The 15,287-nt window shown below is 39.7% G+C and overlaps 2 protein-coding genes across 2 annotated transcripts; one reads left to right on the plus strand and one right to left on the minus strand.

Annotated features, from left to right (window-relative positions):
* Position 1: 1 nt before the first annotated feature.
* On the plus strand, positions 2-2,359 carry DNAJC9 (DnaJ heat shock protein family (Hsp40) member C9; the record flags this gene model as incomplete). Its single annotated transcript, XM_026045033.1, has 5 exons — positions 2-49; positions 130-276; positions 491-745; positions 1,510-1,596; positions 1,996-2,359. Coding segments are annotated over 5 exons (657 nt in total), but the record flags the coding sequence as incomplete, so codon positions are not given.
* A 688-nt stretch (positions 2,360-3,047) lies between these two features.
* Positions 3,048-15,016, minus strand: FAM149B1 (family with sequence similarity 149 member B1). The gene is made up of 15 exons (XM_026045045.1): positions 15,003-15,016; positions 14,797-14,907; positions 14,396-14,528; positions 13,221-13,363; positions 12,728-12,847; positions 12,212-12,382; positions 10,611-10,798; positions 10,218-10,354; positions 9,573-9,626; positions 9,001-9,113; positions 8,300-8,506; positions 7,210-7,336; positions 6,758-6,883; positions 6,455-6,536; positions 3,048-5,007 (listed from the first exon to the last, which is right to left on the minus strand). The coding sequence occupies exons 1-15, from the start codon at positions 15,014-15,016 to the stop codon at positions 4,934-4,936; spliced, it is 1,800 nt and encodes a 599-aa protein (XP_025900830.1). The 3' UTR covers positions 3,048-4,933.
* Positions 15,017-15,287: the final 271 nt, after the last annotated feature.

The following is a 15,287-nucleotide window of genomic DNA, read 5'->3' on the forward strand; positions in this document are numbered from 1 at the left end:
GGACCGCGCCGAGCCGGCCGCGCGCGAGGAGGCGACGCGGCGCTTCCAGGTGAGCGCGGCGAGGGGCGGGCGCGCCGCCGCCCTCGCGGCGCTAACGGTCCCTAACGGTTGCAACGGCGCGGGCGGCAGGTGCTGGGCCGCGCGTACGCCGTGCTGAGCGACGCGGAGCGGCGCGCCGTGTACGACGAGCAGGGCACGGTGCTGGAGGAGGAGGAGGGCGAGGAGCCGMGGCCCGAGCGCGACTGGCGGGAGCACTGGAGGCTGCTCTTCAAGAAGGTGAGGGGTCCCCAGCGCCGCCATCGCGAGGCGACAGCCGCGAGCTTGCCCCGCGGAAGAACGCCCGCCCGCCCTTGGTGGTGTCTGTGTGTGTGTGTGTCTGTGTGTGTGTCTGTGTGTGTGTCTGTGTGTGTGTCTGTGTGTGTGTGTGTCTGTGTGTGTGTCTGTGTGTGTGTCTGTGTGTGTGTCTGTCTGTGTGTGTGTGTGTCCCCAGATCACCATAAAGGACATCGAGGACTTCGAGAAGAGCTACAAGGACTCGGAAGAGGAGCTCGATGATGTCAAGGCGGCCTACGTGGACTTCGAGGGCGACATGGACAAGATCATGGAGTCGGTGCTGTGYGTGGAGTACGCGGATGAGCCCAGGATAAGGAGGATCATACAGGGGGCCATCGACTCCGGAGAGCTCCCCGCCTACAAGGCTTTCGTGAAGGAGTCTAAGCAGAAAATGAACGCAAGGAAGAGGAGGGTGAGTCCTATCAATCAGCGGCCACAGGGAAGCATTGTTTGTTATAGGCTTTATTTTTTATTGCGGTAAAAATAAACAAAATTGTTGTTAAGAAACGTTTGTCACAGAGATTTGGGCCTTGCTCAGTACTTTCCACTGTCACGTTTAGTCACCTTTTGCCCCCTCGCTCTCCTCCCCTTTCCCACAAGAGAAAAAAAAAAAAAAAAAGTTTTTCACTTTTATTTCAGTGAAATTGTTGCTAAAGGTTTTGGGTGGCAACAGACTTTCTTATTGTCTCCTTTTTCTTYCTGAAAATTGCTTCCCTGTGGCTTATTGTAGTTTAGCGTGTACTTCTATTTATTCCCTAAGCCACACGTTGCTGGAGTTTAGGAGAACATGTTGAGGAAGAGTAATAGGCTTCTTTGTTGGCAGCATATAAAATAAAACTCTGGACCCTTTTTTTTCCAGTGCTTTTTGGATGCTTTGTGTAGTGTTATGTTATATATGCACTATAGCAATTGGTTTCTAACTGAAAAYGTAGTCATTGCTGGGACAAAAGAGTCATGTGTGAGGAGGAGGCCTCCCATCATATTCAGCATTTTGAAACATGAAAAAGTGATCTGTGACACCAAATCTAGGAAACAGAATGGGCTCTCTTTCTGATTGACAAAGTCTGCATCTTTGGCTAAAGTTGGAGAGTCAAGTGTTCAGTAACTATTATAAGACTATGAAATAACATGCGAAAAAATACTCTTCTAAAAGCTAGTTTGTGGTTTTTGTTTTAGGCAGAAAAAGAAGCTAGAGAGGCAGAAAAGACCAGAGAAGAACTGGGCCTTGGTGATGGCGAAGATGATTTGAAAGCGCTCATTCAGGTAAGGCTTTCTGCATCTCCTGAAGATCATTCTCTTACGRCCCGATTGTTTTGTTTTCCCTGAGCATCTCTGTAGTTTGGATCCTACGCTATAAGAGCCTCTCAAGATGAAAATACTTAATGTTAACAATGTATATATATTTACTTAATAGTCACTAAGGCTGAGGTCTTTTATAGCCTTTCTTTACCTATTTCTTGATACTTCCAGAACTTGGATGTGCCTAGAGCATACAGTAGGCTTTCACGTCATAATCCTGTATCTCCTGTAATCTGTATTCCTTACTAAATATGTTCCATATTGGTTAATATATTCCAGGTGTTTTGTAATTAACRTCATTAGAATAATCTATATTTGGTAGTGGTATACATTGCTTATGTATTTTTTTTCCCCCTCCCACAGAGTAGAAATAAAGATCGAAAACAGGAAATGGATGACTTCTTGGCACAACTGGAAGCAAAATACGGGAATAATTCAAAAAAAGGAGGGAAGAAGACTACCGCCAAGAAAGGGAAGAAGTAAAGGAACTGTGTAGACGGGAAAGTCAGGTATCACTTTGTAGGGGAAGACTGTGGGGGTTTGAGAGGATTTTGGAGATATTCTGGACTACTGTTTGGGAGTGTGTGCGCAGTAACATGCTGTGACTGGAAAGTACGATACGGACCGTGTTGCGAACAAGAAAGACAAAACATTCTGGCATTGTTATTTAAAATCCTTTAGTTGATCCTCAGTTAAGATCAAACAGATTCTTGACTAACAGTTCTGTTACAGTATGAAAGTGCTGTGGTGTCTGGGGAAGTCTCCATATTAAAATTGTGTTGAAGAAAGTTCCCTCCGACTACCTAACGGATATCAGTACTGCTGATGGCAAAACAGGATGATTCGGCTCCTTGGAGAGGAGAGGGTATAAATGTTCATTGGTATGGCTTATTAGGTGGAAGACTTATCCTTTTCTGTTGTTCATGGCAGTTCTGTAACAATCTTCTTGTTTTTAATAGTCTGTATACCTCAGTTCAATGGGTGTTTTTCAGATACTTCAACCATTTTATAAAATACTTTTGAAAAATGCAGATTTAATAAAGAATAAGATTTTTGCAAACCTTTGTTCTATCATGCTTCCTCAGCCCTGTATGTGTCATCTTGTAATTTCTTAACTGCTCAAAACCCTAGAAACTGCAAACTGTTGACTCTTCTGACTGATTCAAATCAAGTAAATCCTGGCTACTTATATGGCGGCTAAAAATATGGCTATATTTTTAATAGCAGCATCAGTGCTGGTGATACTAGGTCAGACAGAAGAGTCACTTGGTCTTCAGCGTCTGGTCTTTGACAGTGCCCTGTGGCAGATATCTAAGTTTTATTTCTTTTTTTTTTTTTTCTTTTAATTTCAGCTTTTCCTTTTTTAAACCACTTAATGCRGTGTGCAAGAATCTGAAAGAAATCTGAACTTCAAAAGAAATTTGAACTTTTACTTTGCTTTGCAAAACACATTTCTCATACTATAGGGGAACGCTCTGGTATCAGCTATTTGTACAAAAAGCAAGAATTTTCTGTGATGAGATTGCCTTTAACATCTTTAATTCACTGACTCCCCTAGATTCTAAAATGTTGAATTATGTTACTAGAAGTTTATTGCCATTTGTGTATTTTTAAATTCTACTAGGGCTACGGAAAATTAGTTTGGTCCCTGAGCATGGGCTGTCATCATAGGGTCACAATCCAGACCTTTCTGATCAAGTGTTAACAGGGAGTATTTTAATTCTCATGAAGAAAGGAGCCTTTGTATCGACTAAAATGACATTATGGCTTCACTTTGTTGTGTTATGTATTTGTCAAGTGACAGGTTTGCCGAGTTATCAGCTGGCTTATGGCACTGATGAGAAAAACAGGATGTTTTTCTCCAGTTACCCTGAGATAGCTAAATGATGCTGCATGTGGTTCTAGTTGTTTTTCCCTTTAGAGAAATGCTGGTGAACAGAAGCCTCTCAGCATCCATTTATCTTTATGCCAACTTGTGCTATAATCTCTATAGAGACTTTTTTCTCTTTGGGGGATATGGGACAGGGTTATTTATGAGTTAACCAGTTCCATAGGTTCATTTTGCTTTCCTTTGATCAGAGCATATTTGAACTGACCAGACTGGGTAAGTATCAGCTCTCCTATAAGGAACATTAACATCTGGTAGATTGCCTTGCTTATGGCAGGGAAATAGGAGAGCAACTTTATAAAGAATACCAACTTTTTTTTTTTTTCTTATTGTTAATCAAGCTTCTCTGGCAAAGGAACAAGTGTTTTTGTGCAGTATCCTAACTTTGTTAAAAATGCACTGTTTATCTTATCTTTACACTTTATTTACAGTCTGGCACTTACTGCTTACGCGTAAGGCCTTCCACTAATCAGGCCTTCAACTTAATGGTTTATTGTGAAAAGCTGGTGTTTTGCGTCTTTGCTTTTATCTTGGGTCACAAGAGCAACTACAGCTAAAGCTAACACTCTGCAGGATGCCTGCCATGTGGTGCAAAACACACCGACTAAAAAATGCCTCAGTAGAGTGCAGAGATTTTGATGGACAAATACAAAAATACTTAGGTAACTGCAGGGTGGCCTTTTTTAAAGGGTGACTGAATGACCYATGGAAATTATAAAACAGCTCATCAGGACAAAAAGCTACTTTCTGTGAATACTGCCTGGAACTGCCTACAGTAAGAGACTATTCCTCTCTCTTAAACATCCTTCTCGAGTCCCTGAGGAAGAGGTAGTGCTATGTAACACAGGAAGGACCGTTACTGTGCTACCTTAAAAGCTGTCAATTCTATTATATTGTGTTGCTACCTTATTTGACACAACTGCAGGATTCATAGTTTGTTCAAGTTGAGTGGAACAGTAAATATCCTATGCATTTCTTGCTTCTGATTGCATAATATTGCTTTAAATATATATATAGCTTTCAAAATTTAAATTACTATTGCCATGGAAGCCTGACTAGTTTTCTTAGAGCTAAGGCAAAAATTAGCAGTTCCTRCAGTATGTGCCTGTAATAATATCAACCAGTCACAAACCAATAGTGATTAATGGGAAAGAGCAGTGATACATACATAGTCGCTAGATTTCCTAGGAATTAGGCTTCACTGTCCACTGGAGTCTAACTTTTTCTGGGGGTAGAAAATGGAATGTGTAAATATACCCCTTCTGATCTTTGGCAGCTGCTTCTTAGATCTATATAAAAATAAGACTCTAAGTAAGGAAGGGTGTTTGAAAACTGTAAACAACGCTGACGCTGTTGAGAATAGGAGGTGGTTTGTGGCTTTCTGGAGATGTCTGGATGCTTCTTTATGGCGTGTTACAACCCTTGCTTGCTTTTTGTGACCGATCCGCTTCGACTTGGGGTTCTCACAGAGCCATGCTGCTGAASACCTATTGAATAAAGATACAACTTTACAACTTTAAGGCATCTAGAAAGTACCTGACCTAAGTAATATAGCTCCTTTTGATATTACTTCCTAGTAAAACACTTTGGGTTTGGGGGCTTTTTATGCTACTAACTATTGCATTTTTTATGATTACAACGTATTCTGAAAGCTAGTTATCACTAACTCCAAGAAACGTGCCACCCTTTTGACCTAAGTAATATAGCTCCTTTTGATATTACTTCCTAGTAAAACACTTTGGGTTTGGGGGGCTTTTTATGCTACTAACTATTGCATTTTTTATGATTACAACGTATTCTGAAAGCTAGTTATCGCTAACTCCAAGAAACGTGCCACCCTTTCCAGGCAGAGGCGATTGCTGATTTCACTYGATGTTGCAGCTGACAAGGAAGGCTCAAGGGGAGCCAAGGTAAGAGATATGACATTTGGCAAAACTGTTCCAGGGCACAAAAGCTGGCTTTTTGCTTTGCCAGACTCTCTGAACAAGCTCCCTTTTTGGCTCAGCTGGTGCTTTTGGGAGTTCAAAGCCCTCAGCTAGACAGCACTTAAGTAGTCTTGCACAACAGCAGAGTCAATGCTTATTCGTGCTGCTCGGTACAAAGATGAGGATGTTTTTCCCAATAACTTATAGTTGGATTGATTGCTATGCAATGGTTTGTAGACCAAACGATCAAAACCCTTCCTACAATGATCTCAAGATCTCTGAAGGTGGAGGTGAAATAAGAAAGATGTGCAGTTGGCTGGCACACTTGCATGCAACTCAGTATTATACATTGCTACTTTGAAAGTGAACCTGATGTTTGTACCTATTCTAAAGCATATAAAAAAGACTATTTTCAAAGCATATTTAAAGAAAAAAATACAGCAATGATTTTTCTATGACAGGAAGGAGATGCAACAAAAAACATCTTCCTACCTCCTTGATCCTTTGGTCATCATAAATAAGTAGTTTAATTTGAGGTGAACTGGTAAACTTTATGGAGTTATTTAGCATAACTTAATTGTTACAAATCAAACAGTATCAGTATGTTCTGATTTCAAAGCATGCACTTAAACTTGTAGTGATTCAGTTAACTGGATGTAAAATATACTGTGAGTTCATCTAGAGTAATTGTTTTATGATCTAGTGGGGATTTAGTACCATTTCCTACAAATTTAGAGCAAAGAGTTTCTTTCAGACATAGCCAGAAGAGGAATTGGGGCTGATTGCATTAAGCATTTTTAAATGACACAAAATACAAGGTGGCAAACCAAAACGCACAACTTCATATGCAAGTATCAAACTTGTGTAATGAAAAATTACAAAATGACATGGAAATATTTAAGAACTATTACTTCCTCATTAAGTGTACTTTAGGAAATGTATTCCTGTCCCAAATGCCTACTTGTTACTTGATCTTATTAATTTCTGTGATTGGTAACATACCACATACCTGCACCTGTCGCTCCTCTGCTTGTCCAAGGGTGRTTACTGTAACCTATAACGGTGCAAGAGCGGCGGTGCTGGGCATCTGGCTGAAAGGCAGTGCAAGTTATGTTAAGGTTTTATGTTAGCCTTTTAAATTAATATTARAATTACGATAGAGTACAAAGTAATTATAATACAAAAATTTCCTGAGCTGTCAAAAATTTCCTGAGCTGTGACACTTCTTCCCAAGTAATGTTTACCTCTGCTAATTGTCCACACGCCCCATCTAAAGATCAGAGAGGATTTGGGAGAACTTGCCGTGCTTTACCAAGGAAGTGTTGGTGGTGTTAGGCCTGGAGAAGTGATCAGGTAAGAAAAGCCTCTCCTGTAGCTGCAGATGTTTATCTTCATGTGTAGCTGCACTGAAAGCTCGAGTTGAGTTCCCTTGGGACTTCTGTATTGAAGAATGAAAGAAAAAAACCTCACCTTCTTTGCAGCGGTCTGTTAAAATAAGCCATTAGTCTTGGAATTAAATTGTATATTAATCATATTCTAACCATTTATGGGGAGGACAAAACCTCTGGCATTCATTCCAATTGAAGCATTCAACTGTGATGTCATGCTCTCGGTCAAAACTAATGTATATTTCATGTGTACCTAGTTCAGCTGCTATTATTTATAACACAAACTAGAGCTCTTGGGTCTGCTAATTTGGTCAACAAGGATTACAACTCTGTACTCTCAAAAAATACGATGAAACGGCCATCTACATAAAGTTACCGTTTGCCTCTGGKGTCCTGCCGCGCTCACGAGCTCCGTCACGTTGGTGGCACTAATAGGTGGCAGGAGGTTGTTTCGGCCCAGCAGCAGTGGGGAAGGTGAGGTCAGCTGATCATACGCAGCCGGACTAAAACGTAGAAGTGACAACAAAAGACATGCGCATAGAACAAGAGACATGCATTCTTGTTAGTTTGACAATGTATTTGGCATTGTGTAAAGCAGACACTGTTAAAACAGCTCTAGGGTTTTACTACAGGATGCTGGAGTTAAGGCTGATTATGGGAGACCTAGATTTAAAAGATGAGTTGTGCAATAGGTGAAATCTGACAGTTTTTTAAATCTCTTAAGAAGAACAAAGTTTTAGAGATGTTTAACCATACAGGCAAAGTAACCCTGGGAAATGACACCCTAGCAGAAATCTTAGAGGATCAGGTGAAAACTAAAATGCATGTTAGGGAGTATATCTTAAAGGAGGGTGCTAGGGGGCTGGTCCTGCAGAAAAAGTTAAAGCTGTCCTCATGGGCAATTACCACAGAATCATGTGGTAATTACCTGCCCATGTCAAAGGGGGGGCATTATTTCCTCTTTGTTCATCTTTAAATTCATCTTTTAAATAATATACAAGTCTTAAGAAAACAAAGAAAGCTTGTATGATTAAGAATTTAAATGTATCTTAAAAATAYAGTTGCAAATAAAACCAAAAAATGAGTCTTAGCTCACCTGGCTAACAGTTGTGTGTTGCCTGACTTGAGATTTGAACTTTAACYATGATCAGCTCTTAAAGCCTCTCCTAGTATTCGCTATGAATATTTAAATAAATATGCTAATAATAAAGGAGAGTTGTTAAAGAGTTGTGAAATGCATTTCCTTCCTTCAGGAAAGGAAGCAGAAACAAAATATTGGAGGAATGAAGAAACATCAATTGTGCAGGGATTAACAGGTTTAAGTAACAAATACCTGAATAGGACATTACACATGACAATAACAGTTTGCATGAATTTATAATTTATCCATTCTTTGTCTGCTTTTGGTATAGGTTTGGTTTTCTAAATCTGGTAATTTGCCATGAGAAGCTGATTTAGAAACGTACAGCCGCGTTCCTCTGATGACCTTGTCCACAGATCCCGGCGTCCCAGTCCGAGAGTGGCTTGTGTTGAGGGGATGCAGGGTACGTGGCGGCGGGTTTCGCCGCCTTGCCGAATGTGACAGCGATGACGTGCTGAGCTCTAGAGGACGATTTGGCCAAGTTGTGGTTGAGAGGAAAGAGCTGGAGCCTGGCCGCTTGTCATCCAGGTCCCTAACAAGAGAGTCGGGGAATAAAAGGAGACGTGGTCAAAATGACGGATGTTGCTGCAATTACAATTTACAGCTTATATTAGTAATGTTGTATGTGGATGTGTTTTTATCTTCTTACATAACTGTACAAAGTAACTGACAGGGAAACGAGAAAAGGGTAAGATCTGGAAAACAAAAAGAATGCCCAGCTTTACTTCTTTATGAACCACACACTGATTCAAGATTTCATTTAAAGTGAGGAAAAAGAACAATTTGTAAGCAGGAGGTTGTACTAGGGGRCCTTCAGAGGCACTTATACTGTTCTAGGATTTTAACCTCAAAGGGCMAGAGTAAGGAACCTCCAGATAACTCCAAGGCTTTCCAAGATTATCCTTATGACTACTGGGAGTTAAAAAAACACATTTTAATTGAATGGTCATCAGACCTGATTTATCTCTCAATATTTTGGGCATTGTTACAACAGGCAAAAATTCTTATTCTCTCAATAGTTCTTACAGTGTTTTCTCCATGATAGAGAGATTCCTTTGCTGTAACTGGATCCCCTGGATCACCAGCAAGCCATTTAGATTACGTTGAGARCCACTACTGGATCCTTGTGACAGATTTACCTGTGAGGTAAAAAACAGTATATTAATAATACCCATTTGGCAATGATGTACATAAAATATATATCTTTCATCTTTGCAAATAATTTTGGAAAGAAACTAATTCATCCAAGACATTCAGATTTCTCTTCAGTTATCTTCCTCTTGCAGCTAAAATAAACATCTTACCATTCCATTTGTTTTTGCATATGCTAATGCACAGAAAATATATCCTGCCTTGCTATGTCACATTTAGTATTTTCCAACTGCAGCTCTCACTTGCATGAATCTGGCAATAACGACTGTAATTGGGAACTTTATAGTACTCCTCTACAGTGTATATTGGCATTTWTTTTATGTCAAGAACAATACTGGAAACTCCTTTCCTGGAATTCGGGCTGATGGACAAAAACATCAAATTCCACCCACCACAATGACAGCAAATAGAAAACAAGCGAGCTTTAATGTCTCCAGCATACATACTTGAGGTGGTTTTCTTCTCTTTTTGGTTTTGCGGCCACATCTGGTTTTGGGGCACTACACATACAACAGTAAGGGGAATGTGAGGAACAGACGGGTAAGAAATGAAGGAGACAGAAATAAAAAGACATAAAAAGGTAAGAGTTGAATTAAAATTGAATGAACAGAGATAACACACTGGTGCTCACCGCTCTAGGAGCATGTAATTCTAAAGCAGATGTCATACAGTGTCAGTGTCAAATTCAGTTTCTAAGGGAAAAAAACAGTTTTACGGCTTCATGGAGATTTGTTCCCTGGTGAATGAGATATCATTAGACTTGYGAGGATGGAATGTCTCACACATCCAGTCCTGGTTCTCACAATATAGTTCAAATATTAAATCAAGAAGGAACTACATCACTAATATGCAAAGTCACCATGTGGTTTTCCAATACATATATGAAATACTAAGTTTTAAAGAGGAAAAATAGGTAATAAAAATTCTAACTAGGGAATAACAGCTTTAGTGTTAGAAAGGACAGTCAGCAACCACATAAAATCCAAACTAGCTATGTATCTAAATAGTCCCCCAACATCCTTGAATCTGTCTGCTTGGGCAGTGCTGTATGGATTCAGCTCTATTCAAACCAGCTAGCTCAAAACACTTACCGGATTTGGGGCCACTGAGGGTGTTTTAGTTTGTGGCATGCGAGGTAAGGATGTTGGCAGAGGTTCAAAGTGGACCAAAGAGCTTCCAGAATCTGCCCTGGGGGTTGTTTCTAGTGCTATGATATTTTTCTCATCATCTGTGCCAAAGCAACACAAACAGAGAATCCCGGTAAATACAGACTATTTGCATTATTACTTATGGACTCTACTGTGAATCTGTTTTTAAAACAGAGTCCTCTTAGATGATAAACTCGGTTTAATTTTTCCATCGTGTTTCACGCTGTTAGCAAAGTAAATAATTMTTTCCCAAACACATCTCCCTCTCCTTGCATCCCTGCAAAATTAAGTAATTGAAATCAATTTTTGAGTCTTCAGTTTAATCATGATCCTTACCAGAGGCTGATCCTTCCCAGTGTCGGCAGATTAATTCCTCCATGCAGCCTAAGACTTCGCTCCAAACATCATCAAACACAAATGTGAGCACAGAATCTTTCATGCAGGAATATGGAGAAATAGGAGGAAACCCCAATTTCTGTCTAGTAGAGGAAAGTCTCATTTTTCTCTCATGCAACTCATCCTCCCTGTAACAAAGTGAATGTTATCTGTACCATAAATTCATGTTCTCCTTCTCCTGTATTTTTGTTGCAGTTATTTGATAGGACTGCAACATATGCTACAGCTTTATTTATGTTCTGTTTTTTTCTCTAAAATAGAGATATACTTGGCTGTTGACCAAATAGCCTTAAGACAGCAGAAAACTTCAGCAGAARTCTCCTGTTTATCACACAATATCCTTTTCTAAGAGTCAATAATACACTATGCTATGCCCTGGTCCAATAATAAAGAAACAGAGCTTCTGACCATTAAGCACTTGAACTTGTATTTCTTCCAGACCCTGCTGCTGATCTAAAGGACAAATAACTGAGGGAATCACCTCAGCACTGCACGCCTTGGTTGCCTCATACAGAATGACAGTAAGTGATAATTCATGAAAAAGAATTACTTTGAATGGAATTTTGATCTCTTTTTTAGAAATAAATACTTCTAGTTACAGTRACATTTGTTCATATCCTTGTCTGAAGCCTGGAAGACAAACGCTCAAAAAAGCAGACTTTTATCTGACTAGAGAAACTTGGTAGAATGAAGGAAAAAATAGTGATGCAGATATTTACTATGGCTTTAGTATCTGTCCCCCAAATTAATACTTACCATCCTAAAGCTAGAAACTCTGAAAAAGAAGAAGCTGTAACAAGTTTTCCCTAAATCTACAGTATCATTTGCTGTAATTGCAGTGTCCCTCTGGCCCGGTCAAAGCATGTCATCTATCAGTTAGAATCTCACATCTGCATCTAAGTAGCTTTACTAAAACCAATTAAATAGTTAATAACTAACATTACCATCTAAAGTCCTTACCCAGGCCATATGTTCATATTATTGGGTTGAATAAATTTAAGGGGCAAGAAGAATCCTCTTTATTCTTAGTCTTTTCTTCTTAAGACAAAAATGGTGTGATTTATGTCTTGGCAAGTATCATATCCACACTAATTCTTTGACTACCACTGCAAGCCTGGAAAGGTACAGTTGCACACAAAATGCTAGTTTGTGTACTTTAGTACAAAAAAAACAGCAGCACGTTGCTAGTGCRTGACAAGCAGCAATGAATTTGACTCAATATTAAAAATAAATGCTATTTAAACTGCTTCTATTAAAGCTGCCAAAATATATCAGGCTCTTAAGTTATGGTGAACTACAAAGGGAAACAGCTAGTATGAAAAGCGTTAAAAATATTTCAACTATTATTGCAAAATAAATTGTTTAAAGGGATGGACAAAGACAGTTCCCAGTGCCCTATCAACCATAGGCTCCTGTAAGTTCTCTAGAGGAAAGACATCAGGAAAAAAAGTTTTTATCAAACACCAACATGAAAAGTAAATATGTATGTCTTAATAGCAGAAATCCCAGAACTAGCTACTATCATCATAGTCAATACCTACACATCTCTGCAGTCAAAGGCTAGATATTCTTCCATTACACCTTCGGAGATAATTATTCCATCTTCACCTTCTTCACTGTCCGGAGAGCACGAGGTTGGAGACTTGGAATGGCCAGCCCTTTTGTGAGCAGGAGTAACGGAAAGAGGCACCTTCTTGCCCAAAACACTAAATCTGAGCAGGGGAAAGTTTTCAGAAAGCAGAAATGAAAAGAGAAGATGTTATTCCACTTGTAATAGCAGCATCTAGTAAACTAAGGGGCTAAGAGACAACATGGTAGGTAAGGCTAGGTAGCAGAGAGGCCAATAAATAGATGCATTAATTGCACAATAAATTATTCAATTTTCTATGCATTACTTTTAGTTAAACACTGTATTCATAATCCAGATTAAAAAAAATAAAGGTTCAAAAATTTCCTTTGCATATTGCTCCCAGTTTAAGAGGCTGATCTTTGCAGTCCACTGAGGAGAAAAGAACCTTCCCATCTTGGTGCAGGTTGGATTAACTGCTACTACTTACTCATTGGAATCATCTTCTTGTGGCAAACTCAGATCTGACGAAACTAAACTGACAGAGGGTGAACTTGAATACCATCCATACCCTTCATCTGTGGGACTTACTATCTGCTTCCCCACAACCCTGCCATGGCAAAAGGCAAAAGATAAATTAGAAAATGCTGAAAGTAAAATTCCGCAAGTGTGCAACAGCATGCAGCAGCAAATACTGAAAATTCTGTTAGGAAGCTGTACAGTTTCATTAGTGAATAGTTAAATGTGGCTTGAGACATCTTCCCTTGTACAGAATGGTTCAAAATATGAGATAGCAGAATATTTATACAATGACAGTGGAAGGCATACTATGAGAGTGATCTTTATCTGCATCTACTGCATATTTACATAAAATCACCCTGCTGCTAATATCATTTCAAAAACCAGCTCTTAGCATGAGTGCTCCTGCTCTTTTGTAATTGTGGCACGCTCATTACATCAGTCTAAACAATAAAATTGGAAACCTGAGATAAGGAAAGCTGGATGTCCACTCTTGGCACTCCTCCTGCAGTCCCTCAACAAGTTCAGTTTCTTTTTGCTCGTAAAGCAGCTCATCAATTTGTCTGAACAGTTGCTGAACTTGTCGTGTGGCAGCTTTATCAAATTCCTGGAAAGTTATAAAATAAAAACAGAGCAAATAAAATTTTGAGAAGTTTTATTTATTTATTTTTATTTTATTTTAGAATGGAAAAGACACCTGTTTAAAGCTTAACATGATAGATTTAAACAGTAGGACCTCCCCTGAGATGAAGGACATTAAATATATTTTCCCTGGGAGGTGATGCAGACTGCTGCTAGGGCTGATGTCAACTACATTAAAACTTAAACTGATGCAACAGGATTAAAAGAAAGAAAAGGCTATTACAGGCTTTTGAAATGTCTACACTATTATATTAAGCTAGAGACATAATAATTTGTGACATATACTATAATACATATAATTTATGTGGCACAAAACATAAAATTCAGCAAGGTTTTAGTGAAATAGAATATTTTTGCTTGCAGTGTCCACACATAACACCAAAACAAAAAGCAACGCAGACTGATGAAAAATGTTATGAAAAGGAAGGATGAGGAGCATCTTTGCTAAATGGTGCTGTGTAAGTAGAAAATGGGGGTAGCTCATGAGTAATTCCAATCCAAAAGTTCCCATCCCTACCTCACAGAAAGCAGTAGCACCCTTTGTTTTAGGGGATGGGAAATAAAAGACATTTTAAAATTAAAATAATGTTTTAAGGGCTTACTATATTTTGAGAAACATAGAAATATCCAAACATTTTTTGAAAACTGAAATTGGATGAAATGTATTAATATCATCCATTTATATAATTCCATAAGAATAATATTATGTTACGTGTGTATATGTGTACATCTGTTGATATATTTATGCATTTAATATATTTGCAATGTTTTAGACCACAAATGCAGAATTCCAATTGACTACAAATTTGTTTTGGTTTAAGAGGAAGAGAAAGATGGGGAAGAGCTGAAAATGAGACTTTTTCCTGCAACCACTTTATTGCTTTATTTATATATCCAGTCCTCATCTCTATCCTGAAATGTACTTTCCATGGTATTTCAATTTTTTTTTTCCTACTCACTGTGCCAGATTTGGATTAGATGATTACGTTCAACTCACATCATAGCCCCAGGAGAAGACTGAGCTGTCTTCCGTGGTGGTTCCTGCATAGCTCTGAGTAGCAGACCATGAATTCCCGTGGTCGGTTGGAGTGACAGAAGGGTAACTCGTTTCCTTCGAGATTTCAGATTCACTGGAATGCAAATGTAGAAAGATTAAAAAAAAAAAAAAAGAAGAATCAATGATACAGAATGACAAAAAAGTGAGTAAACTTTTCTTTCTGAACAAAAGAGCATAAATACACCAGAATAGGTCTCAGCCAYGCCTAAGGAAGTTTTTATAGATGGAAAATAAATATTTGTATTGGAGGCATTTAAGCAGAAAACACAGCATACGTTAATGTAGGTTGGAACTGTCCTTCCTTTTCCCGTTGTCTCCAGAGGTGCACTTCATGCGTTTACCTTGAGATCCCTCCGTAGCTTTCGCCCGGGGGTGAGGCCGGGCGCAGCTCAGCCGGCGGTTCTGGTTCTGGCGGGGGATGATGCTGCAAGGCGTGTTTGCTAAGTCCTTGCCTAAAACAAGAGGTGGGATTTGCTATGAGTTATACAAATCAGCATGTGCAGCGGTCCAAAGAATTACTGTTTCGTTGCTGCTGTTTTTGCTTTGCTCTGAGGAATACATCAACGCTCCGGGGGTTACAGAGGGCAGGACCGTGGCATTAAAAGTGTAGACAAGACCGCAGCAAAGCAGCTCCACTACCCAAGCCTACAGTTTTCCTGTCCTCCCCCCGCAGTAAAACAAACAGATAACCGAGGAGAATCACGAGGCAGCGCCTGTCCCTGGCAGGCTCCTGCCGCCGCCGCGTTCCTCCGCGCGGCCGCGCCGCTCCAGGGCGGAGCGGGCAGGCCCGAGGGGGCCGGGCCGGGCCTGGGCGGCGGGGCCGGGCCTGGGC

Source organism: Nothoprocta perdicaria, unplaced genomic scaffold (assembly GCF_003342845.1).
Source record: "Nothoprocta perdicaria isolate Ctin4 unplaced genomic scaffold, notPer1 scaffold_397, whole genome shotgun sequence".
NCBI classification, from domain to species: Eukaryota; Metazoa; Chordata; class Aves; order Tinamiformes; family Tinamidae; genus Nothoprocta; species Nothoprocta perdicaria.